At 35.1% G+C, this 12,096-nt stretch overlaps 1 protein-coding gene across 3 annotated transcripts in view; it reads right to left on the bottom strand.

The window, feature by feature from the left end:
• Positions 1-12,096, bottom strand: part of PSME4 (proteasome activator subunit 4) — a 100,733-nt gene that overhangs the window by 48,084 nt on the left and 40,553 nt on the right. For all 3 annotated transcript variants that reach the window (XM_002812036.5, XM_054547572.2, XM_063713444.1), the window contains exons 15-20: positions 10,667-10,765; positions 10,392-10,461; positions 9,859-9,926; positions 8,537-8,752; positions 7,838-7,995; positions 6,795-6,890 (exon numbers count right to left, since the gene is read on the bottom strand). In XM_002812036.5, coding sequence (XP_002812082.1) covers positions 6,795-6,890; positions 7,838-7,995; positions 8,537-8,752; positions 9,859-9,926; positions 10,392-10,461; positions 10,667-10,765 — 707 coding nt within the window. The remainder of the gene's footprint in view (positions 1-6,794; positions 6,891-7,837; positions 7,996-8,536; positions 8,753-9,858; positions 9,927-10,391; positions 10,462-10,666; positions 10,766-12,096) is intronic.

Here is a 12,096-nt window from a genome sequence, read left to right as displayed (position 1 = left end):
CCATAATTTGATCTCTTCTTGCCTACCACAAATTGACTGGATTAACATGATTTATAAAAAATGCTTCTCAGCAAGTGTAGCTATTTATTTATTTATTTTTCAAGACAGGGTCTCCCTCTGCCACCCAGGCTGCAGTGCAATGGTACAATCATGGCTCACTGCAGCCCCAACCTTCCTGGCTCAAGTGGACTCACATACACCTCAGGCTCTTGAGTAGCTGGTACTACAGGTGCACACCACCATGCCAGCTAATTTGTTTATTTATTTTTTGGTAGAGACAGGGTCTCGCTATGGTGCCCAAGCTGGTCTCAAATGCCTGGCCCCAAGTAATTCTCCTACCTCCACCTCCCAAAGCACTGGGATTACAGGCATGAGCCATAGTGCCCTACCTCTTCTGACCTTTGGAAGATTTTTTACTAAAAGAAATCTCTATCTATAACCCAAGTAAAATATTATGACTGCATCTCTTTGTGACATGATAGATCTAGTTATGCCCAGGATGTAATCTCTGATATATAAAACTGTTCTGGTAGCTTTTAGCTATGCACATAATCTTAAGTGAATAGGCTTAAGGCACTGTCTTACAGATCTATATTCTGACTAAAAGCTATGTTAACAATATGTAAGTTAAATCAAATTCCATCACTACCTCCCCCTTCCTCGTGTGAAATCCATCCTACTCATTCACTAGTTCATTTTACAAACCACAGTATCATTTAACCTAAGGAACAATACAATTCAAAAAAATAAATTCCAGCACAACATACTGTAAATAACACCCTCTATGTAATAAAGTTAAATCTGCTTCATAGCTTCTAGATAGTACCAGGCCACCTAACTTATAGTAAAATGTATTAAAATATTTGTACCAGTAAAAAAAGACCTATGAATTTTCAACAACTATAGTATTCGTACCACTAGATGGGGATCTTCTTTAGATATGATTAGAGCAGGACTATGAAAAGAATCACTGGTAGGAAAGAAGGGATGGTGAAAAAGAAATAACTAATAACACAAAAACAAAATACATAATACAAATCACATATGTAAATGAAGGCTGGGTGAATTGTCATGAAACAGCTGTAAACAATAATACAAAATTCTTCCTGTGTATAAGTGAAAGAACATCCTATCTTCCCAATAACCCTTCCCCTTCCAAATAAAAATAAACATAAAAGATGTAAAACCAAGCCACTAATAGAATTTTTCCCTTCAAAGTATAAATGTTTCACAAGAGACAATTAGGCCTATTTTTGTGTTCTATTATCCAATTCAATCCTAGGTAGCAATAATAACTATAAACACAAATGAAAACCTGGCTCTTATCCTGCCAAGTGAACAAAGAGTCGCTAAGTAAAGAGAAATCTTATATGTTGCTAGATTTTAAATTAACTCTGAAAACAGGAACTATTTCCAAGTCTGACACACAAGCTTTTAAAAATAAATGAAAACAGTCAGAAGGTGAAATAAGGAGAAAACAGGGTTACTCACCGTGGAGTAGTAACTGTTTCCTTTTCTGTGTGCAGCTCCCCCAGCAGAGCTGGGTAGTTTCCTGGAGGTGCCAAGAGAGGTTAGCTAGCCCTGCCCCTCATTGCATAAGCAACACATCCTTTCACATATCAATGAAATGGTCTCACTATTAGACCTTAAGTATGAATTTCTTTGAGTGAAAAGTTAGTAAAAGCTGAGATCCTAAGGATGATTTAACTAAAAATGATGTAATAAATCTATCAGAGGAAAGGGGGCATAAAATAAAGAAATATTTTGAGATGAAAAATGACTCCTCTACCTTGAGTAACCCTGTTTTTTAGATGTTAGTTTTTTGCATCCTGTGATAGCTGGTTAGACCTAAAAGATTATTTAGAGGATGGACTGCAAAAGGAAAAATTAATGATGATTTCAGGATTAAAGGCAAGGGTCCAAAATTCCTGTGACTCTGGAAAGACATAATCCAACTTCCACATCTATAAAGGTAGAATTATGAGTATAAACTATACCACAAATATTTATCTTAAAACATTATCTAAAGGTTCCAAGAGCAAAATAGGTCCTATTTTAAAATTAATTCAACAACCTGTGATATCTGACAAAACTGTTAAAAATTCAAATTGTTTTCAATGGTACGAAATAAGAAAAAATTTACCCTTAATTACCCACAATTACTTTATTATATCCATCCTTTGAAACTGTAAAGGTTATAGTAAGTATAAGATATTTAGTGGCCGGGCACAGTGGCTCACGCCTGTGATCCCAGCACTTTGGGAGGCAGAGGCGGGTGGATCACGAGGTCGGGAGTTCAAGACCAGCCTGGCCAAGATGGTGAAACCCCATCTCTACTAAAAATACAAAAATTAGCCGGGCATGGTGGCACACGCCTGTAATCCCAGCTACTCGGGAGGCTGAGAGTGGAGAATCACTTGAACCTGGGAGGCAGAAGTTGCAGTGAGCTGAGATTGCGCCACTGCACTCCAGCCTAGGCAACAAGAGCGAAACTCCGTTTCAAAAAAAAAAAAAAAAAAAGATATTTAGTAACCCTATATTGCTAAAGGCCCAAAGGTACATGGCATCCCCAAAGTGGATACCATTAGGTAGATCATTTACTTTTATGCTTAGGACTTGGCTTTTTATTTTTTGTCAATCTCTAATATAAGAATATAGCACAGAAGATAGGTTTTCCCATTTAGTAGCCACTTCCCTGAACAATGAAATTTTAAGACCATCCCACATACCCTATTAGGACTAAGTTAGACATTCCCACAGGAAAACTAAAAAGTAACCTAAGCTTTGGCTGGGCGTGGTGGTTCATGCCTGCCAGTAATCCCAGCACTTTTGGATGTGGAGACAGGCAGATCGCCTGAGCTCAGGAAATTGAGACCAGCCTAGGCAACATAGCAAAATCCCATCTCCACAAAAAATACAAAAATTAGCTGGGCATGGTGACCCACGCCTATAGTCCCAGCTATTCGGGAGCTGAAGTGGGAGGATCACTTGAGCCCAGGAGATGGAGGGTGCAGTGAACCAAGATTGTGTCACTGCATTCCAACCTGGGCAACAGAGCAAGACCCTATCTCAAAAAAAAAAAAAAAAAGGCTGGTGCGGTGGCTCACACCTGTAATCCTAGCACTTTGGGAGGCCCAGGTGGGAGGATCACTTGAGCTCACAGACCAGCCTGGGCAACATAGTGAGACCTTGTCTCTCTCTATATTTTTTTAAGTAGAAGAAAAAAAAAGAAGTAAACTAAGCTTCTAGGGTTTTTTGTTTTGTTTTGTTTTTTTATCACTGTACTCTTTATTCCAGAAGACAAAGACTACTAATACACACACGGCAATCTTAATACTGAGTAATCCGACAAAAAAAATTATAGCAGCTAGAATTTTATCTAAGATTTATATAAGTTTAAATGTTTTAAAAAAAGAATTATATGAGGCTGAATGTGGTGGCTCATGCCTATAATCCCAGCACTTTTGGAGGTCAAGGCAGGCGGATCACTTGAGGTCAGGAGTTCGAGACCAGCCTGGCCAACATGGTGAAACTCTATCTCTACTAAAAATACAAAAAAAAATTAGCCAGGCATGGTGGCATACGCCTGCAATACTAGCTACTTGAGAATGTGAGGCAGGATAATCGCTTGAACCCAGAAGGCAGAGGTTGCAGTGAGCCAAGATAGCGCCATTGTACTCTAGCCTGGGTGACAAAAGCAAAACTCTACCTCAAAAAAAATTAAAATACAAAAATTAGCTGGGTGTGGTGGCGGATGCCTGTAATCCCAGCTACTCAGGAGGCTGAGGAAGGACAATTGCTTGAACCCAGGAGGTGGAGGTCGCAGTGAGCTGAGATCCCACCACTACAGCCTGGGCAATAGCGCGAGACTCTGTCTCAAAAAAAAAAAAAAAAAAAAATCTTATGAATTGCTATGTGCTTCTAAAAACTGGTCTGATATTTCAGAAAATGCATAATGTCTCCTGTCTCCTAATACCACAGTCAAACTGTTATTAACAATAGATATTTTCCTCAGACATCTTAGACATTACACTAAAATATTCATTACAATTATGTGTTTCATTTTCTCCCTGATCTAGTATATTTTCCCATTTCCTATGGAGCAACTAATGTGCTAAGTTAATTCTCTTTCTCTACTAATTTCAAATTGATCTGCTGATAATCACCATAAATCATGCTACAGATATTCACTCTTCACACCAGGCAGTATGAATTCGTATCACAGAACAATGGGACCATTTATTGGAATTACTGCATTAGTTTTTTCAAATCAATTTAGATTTAGAAGATTTGAACAATTACTAACCTATATTAAAATAAGCATTTTAGAAATTTTAAAGGCTATTTTATTTTATGGTACTTTATGAGATTAACCATCTGTTAAAAAAAAGTAAAAATGTTACACATAGGAAATAAATGTAAAAAGCTATACTTTGCCAAAATAAAGTTTCAGCTGAAGGTAATGCTAGTTATAAATTAAATACAATTCTATTAATAACTTGTAAAAGTCAAAGGAAGACTGAAAACTCCCTCTTTTGGCAATTCAAAGGCAAAGACCTGTTCATTTATTCTTAATTCTACTTTATACAATCATTATCCCCCATAGATACATGTAACTAAAAAGAACCCTAAAAATACGTATTATTCAATTATTTTTAAAAATTGAAGTTTTATTGTTTTATTTCATTATATTATTAAGTATATATCAGGAAGCATTTTATATTTTAATCTATGTATGTTTAAATATATAAACATATATATATTTAATATAGATTTTTATTACTTCATTATATTATTACATTAAATTTTCACTCTAAATGTGCAAGTGCTAAAACGCAAAACCTTTCAGGCTAAATTTATCTTTTCCTTTTTAACTTTTCTGGGAAAAGCCGATAAAAGGATACTCAGGATCAATTATATAGCTTATAATATATAGTAATATAAACTAATAGTCTGTATCATTTGGTATTCATAAGATTATCATAATATATTCTTTTCCTTATTAAAATGCACTTCATTATAAAAAATCTAATTGGCTTTATAATAATCAAATATATGAAGTTTTTGTCATGATGCACATTTATTACAAAGGATAAAGCCTTTTGCTTCAATTCATTATTACAGTGTACATGGCATCAAGATACAGGCTGATACGAACTGCAAGGAAAATCCCTTGGCCTCTTTAGCTGACCCTTCAGCAGTGCATCGTAATGATTACTCAGTACTAAAAATTTACTAACATTAAAAATACATGCTTTTGCTCTTAGATAAATTATTGGATTAAATGACCACAATTCTAATTGTTGACACCTTCAAGCAGAACTCAATTTGCTGATGTGCAAAGTTTGTTAAGTATGAAATAGCTTTTCGCCTGCCATAAAAGGGTCAAGTTCTTACTGTATTACACACTGTTAAGATCATAGGTGAAAATCGAAACAATTTTTGAAGCCTCTTATTTTTAAATATTGTTCAAAATCAATCTTTTTTAACAAAAATGAATTCTGGTACAACTGCTCTTATATCAGTCAACAAAACTAATGAAAAACAAAAGTTATTTAAAAAGAATTTGGCAAATTCCTAGACACACTTATAACAGATTTCCTTACCTGAAATGACCCTAACTTCTCCTTCTTAAACTTAATAATCTAAAAAGTTCAATGCCTAAGAACAGTTTTTGGAGTGAAAAAAATGGGAAATGCATGACTCCAAACAATGACTACACAAAGTATCGGAAAGACATGTAGCCACATTTTGAAACCACTTCTTGAGGCTTTTTAACGTTTTTGTTGGAAAATCAGTAAATCATTTTCCCCTTTGTGTTTTTTGAGAGGGAAGAGAGGGCACTTACTCATTTGAATGTGATTTACATGTGATTTCATTAACTTGCTTAGTAACAAGTTACTGATGTTGAAAAAAATGATCTTAGTATATTTAAATTATTATCTATCTACTTAATAAGCTAAAATTAATATATACTGATTTTATTCTTTTTCTTTTTTAAAATTTTTTTGAGACAGGGTCTCACTCTATTGCCCAGGCTAGAGTGCAGCAGCATGATCTCGGCTCACTGCAACCTCTGCCTCCTGGGCTCAAGCAATCCTCCCACCTCAGCTGAGACTACAGGTATGCGCCACCACGTCCAGCTCATTTTTGTATTTTTTTTGTAGAGACAGGGGTTTGCTATGTCATCCAGGCTGATCTCGAACTCCTGCACTCAAAAGATCCGCCTGCCTCATAAGCCACCGCACCGGGCCTCTGCTGATTTTATTCTAACTTAATTTTTTTTTCACCTTAAATGGCGGAGCTAACAATGGATTCAATTTAGCTATTCATTCGAAGTAATAATACTCTGAAAAGCACTTAAAAAATCATAAAACCAATTCAAAATCATAATGAATAAGATTGGAAGAAATCTTTTTTTTTAAAGTTTTTTGCTACAAAATCCTAAATCAACATTTGCTACAGTCAAAAGAAAGCAGTATTTTTCCTTTTTAAAAGAACAGTATTTATCTCAATTAACTCAGTAAACTAACAGATTAACTTAATATCTCCACATTTGATATTTTAAAATTAATACCTAAAGTTATTCTATCCTGGTACCGTGTGAAAATCTGAATAAAGCCTTCAGGTTTATAAACCTAAATTGTACCTCTGGTATTTTTGACCTTAACAGTGACAAATAAAAAGGTTAAAGTGATACAGAAATAAAAGCAATAACAACAACAAACCAATAACTCATTAAGTGACTAAGACTTAAAATATATGTTAAGTGGAAAATAGTTATTTTTACTTACAAGTTAGTAACTGGCTCTCCTTTCAATGGAGGTAGGAGGTTTCCAGAGCCAATTAAACAGTTGTGCACTATAGTCAGACTCTGTAGAATATCATCTCTAGAAAAAAAAAAAGACATTTTCATATTTCCAAATCCCTATTTAATAAGCCTGCTAGAGCCTAGCACAGAAGTTTTCTCATGTGGGGATATAAATGATTAAGGTAAAGAAATAGCAAATGTCTTCAGTTTACCAACTTAACAGTGAAGAACAATTAAATATATATTTATTGCTAACACTATGCCTGCTTACATTTAAACAGGCTCTAAATAATCACAAGTAACAATAGTTAACTGCCCTTTGTGAAACAACTGTTAATTTAAGCATCCCTTTACCAAAGACCACTGCCACTAACAAAAAGAGGAAATAATGCTACAGAAGATCTTCCAGCTTATTCCATCTTTTAAAAATGGGACTAAACATTTACTTCCAAAAAGCAGTTCAGAGTACGACAGAGTTGATGTTAGTCAGTCACACTTCTTTCTCCAAGCGCATTCCTAAATCTGCTTATGAAAGATTTGTGGTGTTTGACACATTAATTTTCTTGCTATTATTTTAGAAACTTTCAAACTATGAAAGTCTAATGGTTTCAAATACTTATTTCTTGTTAAATACCTGTGGGAGAGGGAAAAAAAAAATCTCATAAAAATAATTCTTAAAATAACATTCTGAGAACCCAATAAAATCTTAGCTGAGTCTAGGAAAACAGGCACTCCTTTCAAAGGAGGCATATCTATACACACTTTCCAAAAGACAAGTGAAACTGCTAAGTAGAAGGTAATAAAAAAAAAATTAGAAAAAGAAACCCACAATTTTTGGGTTTAAAATGTTTAAGTGTTGTTAAATTTTCTGTTATACAACATGATATTAAATGATTTTCTAAGTATATGTATAGCAGATTTTCAAAACACAATTGAAAATGAATGCATGAGATATGCCACAGATAAAGCCACAAAAGACTTCTTTAGTCTGCAACTGAATAACTCTAATTATAAAATAAAACCAACCTAGACATTTCAAGTTTTCCATCCCCACAATGCTGGAGTTTGACCAGCTCAGGCTGAAGAAAGGAGTCCAAAAGATAAAAGGCAAAAGACACTTCTTCTGAAGAAGGAACATGCCACTGGATTCCCAGATTCCACAAGTCCCCGGGTTTGCCCCAGTCCTAGAAGAGAATAGCATCTACTCAGCAAGTTGAGAAATTAAAAACAACAACAAACCCACATACATATACACAATTTTTAAAATTTAAAAGCAAATGTACACATAATCCAAACCTAAGGTAGCAAATGATATACAAAAAAGTAGCATGAAAACAACATCTTATTGCCTCTTCGTTATCACTCCTGAAAAAAGTCTCCCCGAAGAGTACTCATTATAATATGAGTTTGCTCTAAGAGTGATATTGTAAGAGTGACGATGAGTTTATGTGAGGCTTAGTTTAGCAATAAAATTATACTGAACTATAGACATTAGATAAGGAATATATACCAAGTTGTTTCACATATCAATAGGAAAGAAAACTAGAGTTTCAGTTCCATGCAAAGTGAGACAGCACAAGTTTCACATATTCCAATAATAGTTTTAATAATCTATCTTAAAAATAAAAAACTAACATCTTTATATGCAAGAAAAAATAACACTTTGAATCCCTTAAAACAAAAAATCAACATATTCTTGAATCCTAAAGTATTGAAAATGCTTGCCTTGATAGGAAAGTATTCAGAAGGAGGCTTGTCAAAGCCACCTGGCACACTGCAGTATTCTGTAGGGTAGATAAGTGTGGTAGAACGGAGAAGATGATGCAAAAGGTTACAAGACAGAGTGTAACCCTGCTTACAGGTTAAATGTAGGGTTCTTTGGAGAATCTTTACAAGCTGCTCCCTATAAAGAAGCAACTTCCTTCCATCCACTCGAGTAATCTAAAAAGAGGGAAAAAATAGTTGAAGATATTTTAGTTAAAAGAACAAGAACCAATCATTAATGCAAAGTTCAATGTTTGGCCACTAACATAGTGTTTCTCTAAATGACTTTAATTAATTTTAGGATTGTCACTTTAACTGCATTCCAATAATTAATTCTTTTTTAAAATCAAACACATTTTCTGAGCTTAAGCTTTCATGCACCATAGTAACATCCCTTTCAAAAGAGTCTATTCTATTCAAGTAATTCTCCTGCCTCAGCCTCCCAAGTAGCTGGAATTACAGGCACACGCCACCATACCCAGATAATTTTTGTATTTTTAGTAGAGACAAGGTTTCACCATGTTGGCCAGGATGGTCTCGATCTCCTGACCTAGTGATCCGCCCGCCTCGGCCTCCCAAAGTGCTGGGATTACAGGCGTGAGCCACCACGCCCGGCCCTAATTAAACTTCTGAAAAAACTGATAAAGAAAACTGAAGTTTGGGCCAGGCGCGGTGGCTCACACCTGTAATCCCAGCACTTTGGGAGGCTGAGGCAGGCGGATCATGAGGTCAGGACACTGAGACCATTCTGGCTAACACAGTGAAACGCCGTCTCTACTAAAAATACAAAAAATTAGCCGGGCACAGTGGTGGATGCCTGTAGTCCCAGCTACTTGGGAGGCTGAGGCAGGAGAATGGCGTGAAGCCGGGAGGCAGAGTTTGCAGTGAGCTGAGATCACGCCACTGCACTCCAGTGTGGGCGATAGAGTGAGACAAAAAGAAGAAAAAAGAAAAGAAAAGAAAAGAAAACTGAAGTTTGATTGATGGCCAAATTTAAAGTGTAGAACAAAAAATTCCCAAATCTGATCAACTTTTTCAATTAATGAGTTACCCATATTAGAATTAACTGGTAAAACTAAGTAGATGGCTGAACATGCAGTGATCAACTACACCACTCCTTTGACAATAAGAGTATGACATATTCTGATTTTCTGAAGCCTCATCAAATTTCCAAAACTCTGACTTTTCATATGTTTTAAAGTCATTTTGTCAGAAAGAGCTCAATCCTAAAAGCAAGTCAGTGTTTTCACAGTCATGTTTCTTATTCCAAAGATTTACAATACCTCAGACAAAAGTTGAAGATTCCATAGTAATTCCTTGTCTAGCTCTTCATCATTTAATACATCATCATCTAAAAATAGCAAAATACTATTAGGGGGGAAAAAACTATGCATTCAACTAAATATAGCATTTTAAAATACTTCTATTTAATATTTCCAATAGCTGAGGAAAACCTCTTTTAGGAAGACTTTTTATTTCTTCTTCATGAAGCTGAGCTTGCTCCAAAAGGAGGTAGAAACAGAATTTTCAAGAAAATAAAAACACCAACCAAGACTTCTGCCCCTCTATATCTCACAAAATAACTGATATTTTTGAAGGTAACCTCTGAATGGTGGTTGTATAAGAATATTAATAAAGTAACATTTTTAAGCTACTGCCAACCTGGATGATATCTTTTTTGGAGACAATTTTTCCCCAAATTGCCAATCAAAATATTGTGAAGCTAAAAGCATCTGTTGTCATTAACAGAGTTTTAGAAACCAAGAAAAAAACTTATCCAAAATTGTAAAGAGAGAAAAATGACCTTATGACTTACTCATTGTAAGCTGAGTTATAACACTGCAGCAGTGGGGAACAAAGAGCTTCAAAGATTCTTCTGGGCAGCACTGAAAATGTATTTGTATAAGTAAGGTTTTTTTGAAAGGCAAATATATACAAAGATTATATTTTCACTGGCAACAAAAGGCTGTAAATAAGCAGCTACTGAAAGAACTATGTATTTTAAGCATACAAGCACCTCTGAAATAATTAACCATATAAACTAGTTGATTGTTGAGTCATTAATACATCAGTTCAAAAAAATAAACTCACCTTTACAGCAGCACGGCACATGTCTGCCACCATGCGACCTGCTACTCTTGTTTCAAATATATGTGAAGTAGAAAAATTAAAAACCTTCTGAAGGGCCACCTGTTAAGATAGGAAAATGTCTAATGACCATTTTTTAAGAAAATTAAACATCTTATAGAACATAAAAGAAAATGAGAAATATATTTAGACAATTCCAAAAATAAGCAAATAGGCAATTTTTAACCATCTGATTTTATAAGAATTTGTTTAATGATGTTACATTCAGGTCTAAGAACAACCTTTGACCACAATCCTAACTTGAACAAAATATTTGAGGTACTGGCTGGATGTGGTGGCTCACATCTGTAATTTTAGCACTTTGGGAGGTTGAGGCAGGAGGATCACTTGACATCAGGAGCTCAAGACCAGCCTGGCCAACATGGCGAAACCCTGTCTCCACTAAAAATGCGAAAATTGACCAGGCATGGTGGTGCATGCCTATAGTCCCAGCTGCTCGGGAGGCTGAGGCATGAGAATTGCTTGAACCCGGGAGGTGGAGGTCGCAGTGAGCCGAGATCGCGACACTGCACTCCAACCCGGGTGACAGAGTAAAAAAAAAAAAAAAAAAATTGAGGTACAAGATTTTACTTGCTACAGAAACCCTACACATAAAATTATACCTGGTGGAAGCAAATGCAATTTAATTGTCTTTCTGGCAAATTGAATATAACAAAGGGAATTTTTTGGAATACCTAATACAATTTGTCATTCTGACAACTACAAACTAGACATCTATCCTTACCCTAAAAGAATTGAAGCAGTCTGTTTATTTTACAATCATGTCACAAAACTTTAATTTACTTGCTCAATGGAAGAATGAGTTCTACACCTGGGTTAACAATACTGAAAAGTATAAACAACTCTTTTTGGTTAAACAAGAGATGATTTGTGTTCATTTCTTTATACTAACATAATCATAGTATTTATTTCACCCAGCTATAAGGCACTTTGGCTTTTAGGATTAACATATTTAACAGTGATAATTACAGATGATGGGAGAAGAAACAGAAATGAAAATAAAGTGTAGTCTTAAAGGCTACAGATAATAGGCACCACATTACAGATAATAGGTACCACATTACAGATAATAGGTACCAACCAATATTGAATAAGTGAATGCTTACTGAATGTCTTATGAAGATAACTACTTCTAATCTATCAGTTAGTCTTAGGATTTAATTTCTATCATGGGAGTGATGTCATAAGCAATTTCTAAAACTCAGCTGAGTAATTGTTCTTAATTGTAAAATTAAAAAATACAGTTGTTTCTTTTTTTATTTATTATACTTTAAGTTCTAGGGTACACGTGCACAACATGCAGGTTTGTTACATATGTATACATGTGCCATGTTCCTGTGCTGCACCCATTAACTCGTCATTTACATTAGGTA

This window comes from Pongo abelii, chromosome 12 (genome assembly GCF_028885655.2).
Source record: "Pongo abelii isolate AG06213 chromosome 12, NHGRI_mPonAbe1-v2.0_pri, whole genome shotgun sequence".
NCBI lineage: Eukaryota > Metazoa > Chordata > Mammalia > Primates > Hominidae > Pongo > Pongo abelii.
This window is presented reverse-complemented; position numbering and strand designations above follow the sequence as displayed.